General features: G+C 31.9%; 1 protein-coding gene across 1 annotated transcript; it reads left to right on the top strand.

The window, feature by feature from the left end:
• Nucleotides 1-1,177: 1,177 nt before the first annotated feature.
• Nucleotides 1,178-8,735, top strand: LOC109619887 (acireductone dioxygenase). The gene is made up of 4 exons (XM_034454513.2): nt 1,178-1,360; nt 3,413-3,532; nt 5,987-6,166; nt 8,132-8,735. Exons 1-4 carry the CDS (start codon nt 1,241-1,243, stop codon nt 8,249-8,251), a joined length of 540 nt encoding a protein of 179 aa, XP_034310404.1. The 5' UTR covers nt 1,178-1,240; the 3' UTR covers nt 8,252-8,735.
• Nucleotides 8,736-16,141: the final 7,406 nt, after the last annotated feature.

Below are 16,141 nucleotides of genomic sequence, written 5' to 3'. Positions count from 1 at the left end.
GGGGTCTGGGGGCCGCCTTGAGGCCCCCAGTGGGTCCAGGGCGAAGACCTGGTGGGGGTCCAGGGGGCGAAGCCCCCGGAAGCTCCTGAAATCTAGATATTTTGAAAGGCAAAATCATGTTGTCTGGAGGGCCAATTTTTACTTATTTTCTCGTCATTTTAGTCACTAGAAATGTTACCAAAATGTTATGAGACATTTATACTCTGTCCCAAGATATTTTGGATTTACATTTGCCTTAATTGCTTGATATTCATAAATACCTCAGGGTTCAAACGATGTTCATTCAAAAGTATGAAAAATTTCCAAGATTTCTTAGTCGAAACGCCCCCGTTAGCTTATCAGGTTTCAATACAGTGCTAAAAAATGTGATGTCTACGGAGATTTTGTATTGCAGCAAGCCCGGATGATAACGTTGAAAAATTGCGCGACGCATTCCGAGTGTATTCCGAATGGAGAAAAGATGTAAACATTCCCCATTATAAATCTCCGTAAGGAATCTGTTTTCGTTCCTGTGATTTTTTCTGAGTGAAAGATGATAATGTGTCGATGAAATTATCTTGGAAAATATCCCTTTCAACTCAATTGCACTTCTTTCACAGGTATGTGTATTTTTATTAAAAATCGTCCTAATGTGCTGCATAAATATCTTGGGACAGACTATAATTTTGAAGTAACAAAAGCTGCAGAAAGTTTCAATTGAGCTCTTACAAATAAGAAGTATTTATTTCATTGTATCTGGGATAAGACTTTTAACTAAATTTTGTTCATTTTGTATGCTTTTGCAATTTTACTCAATAATATTGTTATTTGTCATAATTGTCCAGGAGAAAAATTGCACCAATGAGTTTGTCGGTCGTAAATAATTAAAATAAATAAAAACAAGAAATACTTCAAAATATCGTACACAATTATAGGTGTAATTACTAAACTATATCGAATAAAATAACACTTCTACATGAATATGCCTACAAATTATAAATCTTTGTATTTTTCATTTTACAAATTGAATTTAATATTAAAGTAAAGCATGACTTTATATGATCAGAAAAAAATTACCACAAAAAAAAAAAAAAAAAAAATCAAACGGGGGGGCGCGCGCCCGGCGCGCCGGCGCTGGATCCGCCACTGACTACATGTAAATGTAATCGAATCAACTGGGAAACGAACTGTGTAGACACCGCTTAATTCGTGACCTCTTTCGGCAAACTGTGTCAACTTCGCTAGACCCTCGAGTACGAAGATGGTGCGAGCATGGTTTATGGACGATTCCTCCGAGGATCAGAGACAACCACACATGACGGATCCACCGCAGTTCGTCTCCCTAGACGACCTTAAGAAGCTCGGGGTCCTCTATTTTGAGGTGGGTAGTGGGTAATTTACGAGACCGACGAATCCACAATTAGCAATTGTTTACGACAGAATCGGGTTTTGGACACTGACAGTATTGTCATTGCTATGCGTTTTACATAACGTCTAGCGCTTGGGGGAGGAATGAACAGTTACACAATGTTGATAAATTATACAATCTCTGATATTAATTAACCTTCATACATTGTACCTGCAGTATTCTCTTTTGAGAAGTGGACAGGCATAGCCTACATCCACATGTAGGCTTATATATAATATGCCTGTCCACTTCTCAAAAGAGAATATACCTGCAGCAGCTACCTGGTTAAGTTTTACATATGCCACCGGCTCATATTTGGCGGGGAGGTGGGGGGGGGGGGGGGGGGGTCGTTCGACCAATCTACCAGTTCACACTTTAAACCTGTTTGTCCTATATTTGTGTTTTTTTTTCATTTTTTTGGACAGAAAATTATTCATTGTTATAATTTGTTTACATTTGGAAATGTTTAGTGAATTCTACTTTCATTGCATAATCAGAATAACATCGATAGCTACCTATCATAATTCATGTACATATCTGTACATTCAGTATTAACTTGGTTGGGGCAATTTTTAGATTTGTAAAAAGCGAACGGTATTAGCGAACGAAGCGAACTCTACCGGTAAGGCGTGTGTGAATAGAAAATTCATGCAGACCAGTTGCACATTCATTCAAAGTATTTTTTAGGTGACAGTTACTCGGACCAGTAATTTCTTGTTTATATCGGTTCTCTGTAAATATGGTTTCCCATTTCACGCTCTCGCGAGAACAAACAAGATAATTCAAGACTATGTACATGCATTGTAAATAAACTGCCGACACAACATAAGATTAACGGAGTTATCACCCTTTAACCTCTGTATTCCAATATACAATTGAGTGATGTCACAATGGTTTTCTTGAACATTGATCAGTCAGATTTTTTTTTGGCATCAGTAAATTTTGACCCACAATGCAGTTCATGCATTGCTAATGGCATTCTCACGTTCCCAAGAGAATCAATGTAAAACTTTTGAGAAGCAAATAAAATGTGTAATTTAAGAACGTACTAAATGCTTTTTACTTAAATAAAACGGTATACTACGCGTAGTTTTAATTATCAGTGGAGTTTTTAAAGGACCATACAACACTAAACCAATGCTCTGACATCACAATCATGTTAAATATGGGGAAATACATATAACTCAATGTATTTACTGCAAACTGAATAACCGAAATATGAAATACTCTCTAAATATTGCAAAAGCTAAGGATTAAGGGCATTTTTTCAGAAATATGAAACTGTTGTAACTTGTACTCATTGAGTTCTCACATTTGATAGATTTTTAGAAGGGTCAGTTGATTTCTGCAGAATTTCCGGTATTCCTGACCCTTGTTTTTTTTTTTTGGGGGGGGGGGGGTGTTACAAATTAAGCCTACCAGACAACAATATAAAAACTAAAATGCCGAAGTGAACAGAAGGGATATTTGGATCTTAATTATTTAACGACATTGTATCCTAGATTAATATCATAGAATCATATATCAATTTGAAGTATTGCTTACCGGTATATACTGCTGCGTAGAAATTATGAATATTGAAAATTAGTAAGATATAATATATATTGTATTTGATTTGTATTCAAATTCATTTATTAATAAGTTGTTTTAAAGTGAATTGTTTTAAAGTGACATTATAATATTTTGTAGAAATTTCAAACTTAAAATTCGACAGGATTATACATTTTTTTTTAAAATTAGTCTTGTTTTTGTGTAGACAACATTTTTTTTATGATATGATTGAAAAAAATATTTTTTCAGCCACTCATAAAGCGCTTAATTTACAATTTCTTCTAAAGACATTTGTGTAAGACTTTGAAACTATAGATTAACAATGTTAACAGTCTTCAAGTCGTACAAAAGAAAGAAGTCAAGTATGACTATCTGTTTTTGCACAAACATGATGAAGAAGAATTACAGTTGTTATTATAGTAAAATTGTTTTTTCTTAACTTTGATTTATAAATAATGAAACTTTTTTTTGCAGATTGACTCTGACCCCAAAAAAGCGGAGGATCAAGTGAATAAACTCCGGAAAGACCGGGGCTATACTTACCAGGACATGATAACTTGTAGCAAGGATAAACTGCCAAATTATGAGGAGAAGGTGAATACTGTAGACAGAATTATTTTTACCCAGGGTTGTCTCTAAAAATTGATGTAGAAGGGAGAAATAAAAAAGGAGAAGGGGGTCTGGAGGTCTAGCTGATAGCTTATAGATTGTGTTTGAAATGAAAAAAATAGCTGGGTAATTACGTCACTTTAGGCGGGGGAATTACCCGGCTCCCGGGTCTTAGAGATAACCCTGTTTACCACATGAATTTTTTCTCCTTCTATATTTGCAAATGGTTTGGCTTATCTCTAAATTTGCCCACTCAAAGATGTGTTACATAAATTTGATATTCTTTCTAATGGAGTAACAAGGGCAAAAGGGGTGAAAATAAAACAGAAAATTCTAAGTTGTCAGTAAATTAATGTTTTTTTTTTAATTGTAAAGCTCTTCTTCGTCAATGTTTCCATGTCAAGTCTAGATAATTATGTAAAATTGAGGTTTTCCCTTTTAAAAGTCTTACAATAAAAATAGTTGAAGCATTTTTGTGACATATGCTGTGTATATGCTGTACACATGTTGCTTAAAAAATCAGACTAAATTTGACTTGTATGGTCATTGTTAAGTCACTTAAGTGTATGATTGTTTTAGACTTGGGCCACACCAATATAATTTCTTATTCGTTGGATCCCGCACGCTCGTATTTAAATAAAACTATAGAAATAATACTATTATTAGGGCCCCGCAAGGATTTGCGGGTGCCCTATAGTAATCACTCTGTCCGTCCTTCTGTCTGTCACTCTTCCGTCCACAAATTTTCTGTTTTTTTCTAATAAAATTTGTTATGGTTGCCAGATCAAGTTCAAATTTGGTATGGTTGTTCAGTAGGCAGAAATACATATTTTGATGCTAACTTTGGTTCTCTATGTCTTCTGGTTTGGAGCTTGGGTGGTGGGGTAGATTCCTCAACTATGCATAAGAATGAATGAGCAAAGAGAGATAACTGCTGAGAATGTTCCCATTGTATACTAGGAAGGCTGTGCAATATTTGTCCTTTGGGATTAATTAACCTTCCACAGGAAGAACATCCTAAGCTTTATCTTTATCTGTCACATTGAGATTAATTACTGCACTGCCTGTGTCTGCAGATGAACTTTGTTTTGAAGTTAAGGTCAGTTTTGAATGATGTGTAGTATTGTGTACATTCTTTGAAATATGGATTTAAAATATAATATTCATACTTTATTTTGGTTAAAATACAGTACACAATGAGTTATGACAATTTTATCGAATTCTAAAATCAAGATATATATTAAGATATCCTTTTTCACTATTTTATTTTTTAATTATTTATTTTTTTTTTCTGCCTTAATGCTGTTAATTTTAACAGGTAATCAGATAATTATCCCATTCTGTCATTTCTGAAAAAAAAATCTTATTGTAAATTTAGAAGAAAAGGATGAGAGAGCAGAACAATTAATCCCCTGGGATTAATCATCTTGCCTGCTGCAGAAAATTTAGAGGCTTAATTATCTCTATCTGTCATATGAAGATTAATGAACACCTTTGTCTGCAACTGATGTTTGTTTTGAAGTTGAGGTCAACCCTGGGTGATACAATGTATTTGCATTCACTGAAGGATTGCATTTTTTAAAACACCTGTTTAAATCTTTTTTAAATACACATTTAATTTAGTTTTTTTTATAAGACATGAGGTTATCCCTGTTTTATGCAGATACATAAGGTTACTATTTAGAGTTTTTGGACATTTTGGAATTATCTTGAAATTTTAAAAATACAGTTGTTACTTATTATTTTCATTTTTTTTTTACCACCTTATATATATTGCTGTTCTTTACATCTTATGCCGGGAATTTATTTTTCATCATTGTTAATATAAAGTGGATGGAATTCAAAGTTTTTTTCACTTCTCTATATTAATTGTCATAGCGGGGCCCTTCCTGACTGGTCAGTTTTCTAGTTAATTTTCCGCATCCATGAAATTCTGCGCTGTTTTCTGTTCTATTTCTGCTCTATTTTTAGCATTTTAAATAATAATAATTTATAAACAAAAAACAATTAGAAAAAATAATATCGTCCGCACAAATTAATTTATGTACCGCCTTAAAATTTTTGCTACAAGAAATAATAATTTTATTATTTAATTGTTTGCCCGCTCGTACCTTTTTCCACTGGATGTCGGAGAAACAAGAAATTATATGGGTGTGGCCTTATTACTGATTTATGGAATCTTGATATATACAATCATGATGTACATGAAGTCCTCTCTGTGACTTATCTGATTGGACTTGAGCAATCTCATTTGGTTCTGGTGTATAATGAAAGATTTTTTTTGCACCAAAATTCCATCAACAAATTAATGTTCAATACTTTTCCAGCTGATATTGTGATATTAGGATATTCTGTCTTTATCTTACTGCCAGTGAAGACAGTATAAATAATATCTATTTCTGAATGCATCTAAATCAATTATTTTTTTTTGTCTTTCAGCTTAAGGTCTTTTTTGAGGAACACCTGCACACAGACGAGGAAATCCGTTACATCACGGAAGGCAGCGGTTACTTCGACGTCAGGGACAAGAATGATAAGTGGATCAGGATCGAACTCGTCCCCAATGACCTTCTGATTCTACCTGCAGGAATCTACCACAGATTTACTTTAGATGACAAGGTGAGAGCAGGACGTTTGGTGAAAGGACAAGTCTAAATACCCTAGCTGTAAAACTAAACCTTGTTGAGATTAAATTTTTTTTTTCATTATCTAGCCCATTTGGTCATTTTTTTTTTGTTTAAAAAAATGAAATTAAAACCATGGAATGTATGCTAAAATCATTAGAAATTTGGTACAGGGGCAAGTTTTAATATTGTTACTTATTAAATAAATAGAAATAATTCAAGAGTGACCAAGACATTAGAATTTGCCTAGTAATTAACTCGCCTGCTACATGTAACAACAAGGGCAAAAGGAGCAAATATTTCCTGTATAGTAATACAGTAATCTAAACAAAATTTGGGTTAGCAACAATATTTAAACTTGCCCCATTACCAAATTTTTAATGATCTTTTTTTAAAATTGGAGGGTGCATGGTTATAAATTCATAATTTTTTTTTCTTTAAAACAAATATGGCAAAGTAAGCTAGTAAAAAGGTAATCTACCACTGCAGGGTTAATTTTGCCCTGTGTATATTAACTAGTGCTGAAACGAATGTTCGAATATTCGCGAATGAATAGTAAATTTCTAAAATTCGAATGTATATTTAGCATTCGAATATTCAATCACATGTTAAACACCCATATCAAGCACTGTAAACTATATATGCAGCATCATGTTATTTCATTTTACTCGGAACGAAAGTAAATATATAAAGCCATCTATGACTGCCATGCTTGGTAGAGTCTATTACTTAACCCAGTAATAGACTCTTCCGCCATGCTTGTTAACCTTGAAAGTAAAAGCAGCTGGGTTTACATCGAACGGAGACAAACATTCTAGATTTTTCAATTCATGTCAGACTCTGAAGAAAAAAATTGCTTAACTGTTTGAACGAGTGTGAGCTATGGAGAGTTAATATCGAAAGGTACATCGAAAGTTTTTTTTAAAAGATACCTCGATATAATTTGTTTTTTTTTTTTAAATAAACAGAACATTTCCGGAGTTACGAGCGTTATCAGTTTTCTGTTTAATACTTTATCAAACATGGCGGAAATATTTGGACTGACTTACGAAGTTACGTATCGGTCTCATACAGGAGTCAGGACTGCAGTATATTATTAAAGAAGTAATAAATCTTTTGATTGTAGTTGATGGAAATTTTTAAAAAATCAGTATATTATTATTTGCTTAAAAATGAAATGCGCACTCAATTCAATGGATACTCATGCATTAAGTGTCAACTTCGAACTGACATGTTTAAGCAGTCTACACATACACCCACTTCGTAATACAAACTATCATATATGCTTAATACATTGTCTATGACGTCTACGAATATTCGAATACGAATCGAATAGTACTCACGAATATTCGAATACTGATTTATGGTATTCGTTTCAGCACTAATATTAACAAAGAGTTTTGTCCCGCCTTTAATTTTCCCCGACACAGTTGTGCTTAAAGTGTTTGGAGAAAGGGCAACTTTAATCAACCCAAAATAGCCAAATCTTGTCAATATTAGCAAAATTTTTCTTTTTTCAACTTGTTTTGCCTATTTGGTTACTAAATACATGTAGTTGCATTTGACCATGCATGCTCCTTTTGAAGTTTTGTATGATCCTAATCATGCATGCTTCCAGCGAAAATACTTTGCACATGGTTTCAGTAAAAATAGTACATTGTAAAGTTTAGGGCCTGGCAAAAAAAGTATAGGTTCTTAGACTTCAATGCATTAATTTAGTCAAAATTAATGTTGCTGCATCAGGCACAGAGATTAATTAAGTTCATCTACAAAATAAACAATTTGATATTAAAACATTTAAAAAAAATCATTGATTACCCGTTAATTTTTCTCATTTACATGAAAATGATCCAACCAGCAAAAAATCTGCTGATGATATTTTGTAAGAACAGATACATGTAAGAAAAAAACGTCATGATTCTCAGTACTTTCAGTACTTGAATTTTTGTTTGTGTTACAGAACTACATTCAGGCCCATCGTTTCTTCGTGGGAGAGCCCGTATGGACACCCCACAACCGGCCCGCTGATGATATGGAAGCTCGACAATCCTACGTCAAGAACTTCCCAGTGTCTGGTTAATTGCTTGGAGATGCGTTCATCCATAAACTAACTACTCAGATGCCATATTTAGATTTAGAATTCCAACATATGAATATTTATCATGAATATATATTTCATTTGACAATTTGCTGCACTTCCGGGGCAATGGTTTTGGGAATTTAGTATATTTTGTGTATGGGTTCCAACTCTTTAACATTACAAAAGTGTTAAACAGTCTATTCCACCCTATTTTGCAAAATACTTTTTCAAGTGCCCTTGGATATATTTTCTAAAATTCCAATTTTGATATCAGATGGATGAAAACTATTTAGTTTTATCCAGTGTACAATTTGATATGATACCTGGTGTATCGATTTAATTGATAAATGATACATTACTTATAAATTTGGTATATCAGTTCAATGGTACCTTGTCCATGAATTTGTCAACAATATCTGAATGGTAAATAAGAATTCAGATTGTCTTTTTCACTTTGAAAATAAAGCCATGGTATTGAAATATCTACTTTTTACTTTTTTGTTTTTTTGTAATAATAAAATATACACTTTATAAAAAAAAATTGTTATTATAGATATACAATATTTAAAAAAGATGATGTTATTTAATCATAAATCTATAACCAGTGAACAGAAAGATATATATTAATCATTTCATATATATTTGTCTGCACTGTTTAATTGGGTTTTATTGTTAATTACAAGTATAATTTAGGTTGTAAGAAATTCTAATAGAAAATGAAATAATATGATGACCTAAGAATTTTTGATTATTCAAATTATAAATGAAAAAAAAAATTCTCAGCGTGACAATTAATTTTTTGTTTTTGTGTGGTTGTGCATGTCAAATAATTTTATTTTCACTTTTGTTGTATAAATTATTTTAATTATTAAAAAAAAGATACTTTATATAAATATCTGATTGCAATTGAACTGTATAAATATATATACAAGCACCAAATTTGTTTTATTTTATCTAAAATGGTTCATATCATGCACAATAGGCAGTAATGGTAATGATTCATCCATTATAAAATGTCTGGCTTTAAGGACAATTCTTTAGTGATTTGAAGTAAAAAAAACCCCAAACACACTCCAGAATGGATTGAAATGAAAAATGTATCTGAATACTCTATCTATCTATCTATCTATCTATCTATCTATCTATCTATCTTCATGTAAAATATTTCATCAATCTTGAAGGTTTTTTTGCGTGTTGCAAACTATTAAAAAAAATCGTTAAAATGTAACCTCGTTTTATTTGCGGATTATATTATAATTATTAAACGGATTTTGATAGCAAAAGACACTGGACATAATTTCTGCATATTTTTTACAATGTGAAATTTGTAGCGATATAGCAAGAACAAGACCCTCATGAAAAGAACTGTATAAAGTGGTTACTGTACTGCATCGAGCGAGTGCTTTTTTTCTAGTAAAGTGTCAGTCAATAATTACAAATTAAAAAAGAAAGAGATGGGCTAATTCTCTGACTAACAATATGGTGGTAAGGGACACCTGTCAATATTTATGTTGATTAAAGTATATTATAATTAAAATACTTTCATCGCTTTAAAATTTTCAAACTTCACAATATTTAATAAAAAATAACGTTTTAGAAATTTTTGGAAAGGTAAACATTTTGAAATCTCCACCGGGATTTGAACTCGTGACTTACAGAATATTTGTGAACCCTCTTACCTACTGCGCTACACTGTTCGGTGATAATTTTGGAAAAGAAACCGTTTATAAAATTACACTTGATTTTATTGTTTATTCGATATAGCACGTCACAACATGGAGGTGTTCTATACCACTTTAAAAAAGAGTTAATTTTTTACTTTCCCCCCCCCCCTTTTTTTTTTAAAATTTGAATACCCAGTACTCTGTACCCTGATAGTTTGAGAATTCAAATGCAACAGGCTTGGATTTTCATTGATTTAGAAAATATGTGGTTGTCCAATGTGTTCAATATCAATCCAAATGCTTTTTGCATGTGACAACATCACAGGTATGAAAAATACTTGATGCGCTGAATACTATTTAAGCGTCTATGATCATCTAATGACGGATATTGCAAAAATAAGTCTAACAATAAGTGGTACATATTATTACGTACTATTTTTTGCAAAGCCACAGTTGTTAAAAAAACATTAAGGAGACTGGGTGGTCTACATATATACCATCATGTCTATTTAAAATTTTATGATATGGTTTGTTAAGCTGCAAATTATTATTAGGAATAATAAAGTTCATACACTTTTCTTTTTTAGTTTGAGTATTTTCCTATAATTTTTTTATACAGACCTCTCCGCTAAAAGAGATCAGTACAGTCTAAAAATGGCCACGACCAGTCGGCCACCAATTCCTCTTAAAACACACAAAAAAGTCGTATGTATAAGATTCGCCTTCCCGTCTGATATATTTGTAAGAGATAAATTAAATTGAATAAAAAAAACCCCACCAAAACAAAACACATACACAAAAATATTTTATTGAGCATTAACTAAAACTATTTATTTACTGCATATATTCTTGTTATTTGCTACTTCACTGTGTATCATATATAGTGCACAGTATCCAAAAAGTAATCAAAGTTAAGCCGAAAAGTGAAGAGCATTTCAGAACCCATGCATAAAAAATGTTGTACATAACCGATCTAATAATCCTTAATGCACATTAGACGAAAACCCAAACAATGAGAAACAATACGATTTCTTCAACAAATGCAAGAGTGCATGGTCAGCTAAATGCACGTCTTTGAACTCGATAAAGTTGGGAGTTTTATAAGACTATTGGAATCGCTCTAGCTCTGAGCGTAGATGTAAAGATATCCGGTTTTTTTTTTCAATGAATGGTACATGTTCAATTAGAGAACTTGCTATTCCATTTCACAATTCGGGTACAAATAGGAAAGGAAGTAAGCCAATGCCTCTGTGACGCCACCTACAGCAGCATTTGTTGTTGCCGTCGCCCCTATATCACCCATGCTCTGGAGATAAGCGAACAGGCTACCTGCTGCTGTTGAAGATGTCTGGAAATAACGAAAGAAATAAGGAGCGGATCCTAAAATAAGACTGGTGTTCTCACTCTCTCGTAAGACCGACCAAGTTTTATAGTTAAAAAAAAAATTAACGAGGCCGGTCTAATTTTTTCTGCCCTAGATTTTTGAATGAAATTTTTGACAAGAATTTCTACTGATATGATTATTATTTTAAGATAAAAAAAAAATCAGACATTTGCCACATCGTGTGTTTAAGGGACCATCTCAAATTTTTAACATAGGACCCTATGGGATTTTGCTTGAAATGTACCAATTTTGCTCATTTTTTAAACTTCTGCCCTAGGGATTTCTTTTTCTGTTCTACATATTAAAGCTATTGCTACAAGGCATCAAATGGTCAAATAAAAAAAAACCTTTTACCTCCTGGTTTGTTCCAGGGGTCATATCAAAGTTATTTTTTGTGTGCCCAATTTCCCAGTTTGTTAGATAATGACTATTTTTTATTCGACAAAAATGGAAATGGTGATCTTTATTGTAATATTAAAACATTCAGACATATTAAGGGTCATTAATATAAAATACATGGTTAATGTCTTGAAATAAATGAATTATCCTAAGCGATATTTAGGCGGGTTAAGAAAACGTGACAGAAGGCTAGGCTTGCTAAACCCTCTTCACGTTTTCGACCCGAGCCCAAATAAAGCTTATACTTCGAGACATTTATGTTTATTCCACAATATAATATCAATTTTACGCATCAAACGAGCTGTTTTCAACAAATTTCGCTGAATGCCTGCAGTTGAAACTATCACGCCATGGCGTCAACAAAGCAAAAAGATGACGTCACAATACAAATGAAACGCTGCGCGAAAGCGTGCGTACTCGTTCTGTACTCGGCCTCGTTAAGCTCACAACTTCTAATGTTCAATAAAAATCGCAAGAATTGTTTTCATTTATTTCAAATCATTGTGAGTTTTACATGTGTATTGCGGTAAACGTTTACAGAAACTGCTTATAAGATTAATACCATAAATGAGATTAAGAAACTACACAACGTTATGCATTAATTTAGTAGTTATGAAAATAAAAAAGTGTGTAGAATGGAAACTAACTGTTAATGTTGTTAAATCGTGATTTTTCGAAAGAGTAATAGAGTAAAAAATGATACATGAATAGGTTTTCTGTAACAAAAGCTTAAATTTTGTTTTATCTTGGTTTTCAATTTGAATAAAATATATTTTCAAATTTAAATAATTTATAAAAGTATGATTTATGATAAATTTACATTTTTAATTTGTGGGGACACATTTCGAATGCATTTAATTCCTTTTTTAAATGTTTTTAAAAGCAAAACAATTAGACATTGTAAACGTTCTGAAGTCTTAAACTGCTTTCAAAATCAAAACTTACTTATCAAAGAACGAATAAACCCCACAATTAACTTAATTGTAACTTTTCCAAAAAAAAAAAAAATACAAAAAAAGTTTTTGACGTACATGGTATAACCTTAATTAACTTTTCATGTAAATTTTCACTTAGCCTAGATAAACACAATGTATGTGTGTGTTTGAGAAATACACGTATTCGTAATTGTATATGTACATATGTTATATACCTTTATTTGCTCTCATATTCTCTCTGCTATTTGGTTATACCTGCATGTATTTAGATCGTGCCCGTTGGCAGATAGAATGTTGTTCACTTGATGTATAGAGAAATGTTTAACCACAGGCGTAGTCACAACGGTGACGAGTCTGCCTCCCACCACCATGTGCATCATAGCTTTTTTTCGGTGAAACAAGCGGCCTTTAGATACAATACATCCATACAGGAAAACAATTTCATGATGTAATAATGATCCGTTTTTGGTTGACTGGGGTTTATTATGCAATTTTTCCAATAAAGGTCTGTTTTTTATTTGTCCTCACTGATGCTCGCTTAACATATGTAGCTCTCACGGGAGTAAAATTTAACTGAATGTTTCTTAGATGTTTTTTAATCAAATTTACATCTACACAGTGGAAATGGTATTAACTTCTTTATTAGTGTGATGAGAATAGTTTTGAAGATTTTGTGACTTTTTGGTTTATTTCCAACAGATTTGTTTGTGTTTTATTTTATCTATTCAGGGTTGAAAGTTCAAGTGTATCCTTCTTAGAGCAATATTTAAGCTTTAATTCAATAATTTTCACTGCATTGTGTTTACTATTACTAGCTGTTACTTATTTCTTTTAAGTTCAGGTTTCATACACTTTTCATGTTAAATTCTTAAAAATATACTGAACGTCAGTCTTTAAATCTCTGATTGTCGTGTTTCCAGAGTGTAAATATCGAACTTATTATTTGTATTACTCCCCAACACCAGTGGATCTGTTTAAGGGGTTGAGGGTGTGCGGCCATCTTGTACATTTGAAGAAAAGAATGTAAAAAAAATTCTTGAACTGCCTTGTTTCTTCCCAAAGCTGACGAACACAGTTGCCAAACGATAAAAAACAAACAAACAAATAAATACCGGGTATGAGGTTCTGTGGGTTGTTTTTTTATGCAAATTTTGCATACAAGAATAGAACAATGGATGACTTTTTAACCATTCAGAAAAGCTGTCAAATTGCGAAGTTGCAGACTTATTTTGAAGATTTAAATATCTGAAAAATATAAAGAGGGTTCAATAATATCCTCTACAATCATTTGTTGAGAACAAGCTTAAGTTTTGCACGTTAATATTGTAACTTTACCTCATATAAGTGAACCCTATTTTTATCTGTCGGCATGCGATCTATTCTAAGAAGAGGAAAACTTCAGTCTTTGCTTAGAACTCCTGCATCTATGGAGACACATTGACGTTATATTTTCTTTTTTAGAAAAATAAATGTCAATTCAAAACAATCTGTGTTGAATGTGACATACATCACCCAAGTTTGTTTGTTTGTTTTGTTTAGTTCTATTAATTGTAAATTTAAGCAAATTCTTTTTACAGACAAGGTAGGGGTTCAAAAAATGATTGTCTTCAGTAGAAAATATACTTATACTTTTCAATGAAAATATAACTCCAATGTACTCTCATAGGCACACACAAAAATATATTGTAAGAATGGATAGTTTTTGAAGCCCATTTAAAGAATAGGGCACTTTACATTGAAACAAAGTTGAATCCTTAATATACAGTTTTAGAACTTTTCCTCAACAACTGGTTGTAGAGTGGACAACACCAACTTTTTCATATTTTTCAGATTTTTCAATCTTTAATTTAAGTCTGATGCTGCACAGTTTTAAGTGATTTAAACGTCGTGCATTATTCTGTTCTTGTGTGCAAAATTTGCATACAAAACGAATAGAACCTCGTATTCATTGCTTTGTTTGGCAACAGTTTTGGACTTTTTCGAACAGACACATGCTAGTTAAAGAAATGTTTTCCATTCTTATCCTTAAATGTACAAGATGGCCACATATCCCCTATAAACTAAATGCTCTTTTTTCTTGGAAAAACTGCACGAGAAACTCATAGTGTCAGAAAACAATGGTGTTGCGCCACGTTTAATAGATAAAATGGTCTGTCCTGTGTTAAAAAATAATTTACGACTCACAACTAAATTAATTAATACTTCTTAATTATAAGCTAAACAATGGTTCAAACTTGTAGTTTTAAAATATCATTACAGAAATCAAAATAATTGTAAATAAAATGGTTTTATATAAAATTTGACAATGATCATTCTAGGAGAGTGAAAATATTAATTCGCGTTTATGTCAAACGCAGACATTGTATGTTAAGAAATTGATGTATTTTTTAAAATTTTATATTTAATGTTAAAGGAGGCGTGATGGTAAAACAATCACGCATCAGATGTACCTTTAAAGTTTGGATATGGTATTTTTAGACACAAGCTCTCAATTGGTAGGAAAAAATTGGAAATATTTAATATATAAATATATAGGTCACTAATGGTAGTTTGCAAATTTATCTTTCATTTGATTGAAAGACATGTTTATTGTAAATTGTCACTGAAACGATTTGTCCATGATAATAATATTTTTAGATTCAGTGCAATATTTTCTTATCCCTTGACATGACATGCTTTCGTAACACCATAGAGGTATTACAGCTTTGCATATGTGTTTTGATAAATAAATTATATGGTGATTGGGAGGTGGTAATACATTGCATATTGTTAAGTAAATGATGCAGTTTAAGCATTCTGGGAATGTCTTCAGCGTACTATTTGTTTTTAACCATGTAAAAAAAGCTGACCTTTTATATTTCGTCCGAATAGTTTAGCATGAAATGCTTAAATTCTTTTCAGATCTGGGTTATGTTTTACGAATGAACTTACGCTAAAGTTCTTTCAGAATAGTTTTATATGCATATAAAGTTGATAAATTATATCAAATGATGAATTTATAATTGTTTTAATTTCAATATTTTTTTTTAATAGCATTTATCAAATTTGGTGGATTTTCTTGGTAAAACAGGATCTTTTAGTTTGAGTAGTCCTTGCATAATTATCCTGGTCTTGATAATCGGACCTTTGAGTGGGTACATAAATCCTCAATTGTTTCTCAATCGCTGGAGAGATTAAAAAAGATAAGAAGCATATATTTGTCTATTTTACCTTACGTGATGATGCATTTCCACAGTATATAAATTCAGTAATAACACTCTCCTCTTCAAAATTAGGTCAATGATTCAAGACAAACAACAGCATTCTTTTGTCTTTTTTGCAATTTTTGATTATTTAATTGCGTAATTAAATATAAAATTAGGAATAAAAATGTGATAATAATTATAGTATTCGACTTGAATCCTTTTATTATATTTTCCGAACTGTAGAATTATTATCATTGTACTGCATTTACAATATGAGCAACACAAATGTACGTGCCCTTTGAAATTGGATAAATGTAGCCCGC

This window comes from Magallana gigas, chromosome 10 (genome assembly GCF_963853765.1).
Source record: "Magallana gigas chromosome 10, xbMagGiga1.1, whole genome shotgun sequence".
NCBI lineage: Eukaryota > Metazoa > Mollusca > Bivalvia > Ostreida > Ostreidae > Magallana > Magallana gigas.
The sequence above is the reverse complement of the archived record's forward strand: the minus strand, read 5'-3'. Positions and strand labels throughout refer to the sequence as shown.

Excerpts from the sequence above, each read along its gene's own strand:
- LOC109619887 (XM_034454513.2), top strand. The coding sequence starts at position 1,241 with ATGGTGCGAGCATGGTTTATGGACGATTCCTCCGAGGATCAGAGACAA. Across the intron at positions 1,361-3,412 it reads TCGGGGTCCTCTATTTTGAG|ATTGACTCTGACCCCAAAAA; the intron begins GTGGGTAGTGGG and ends TTTTTTTTGCAG. Across the intron at positions 6,167-8,131 it reads GATTTACTTTAGATGACAAG|AACTACATTCAGGCCCATCG; the intron begins GTGAGAGCAGGA and ends TTTGTGTTACAG.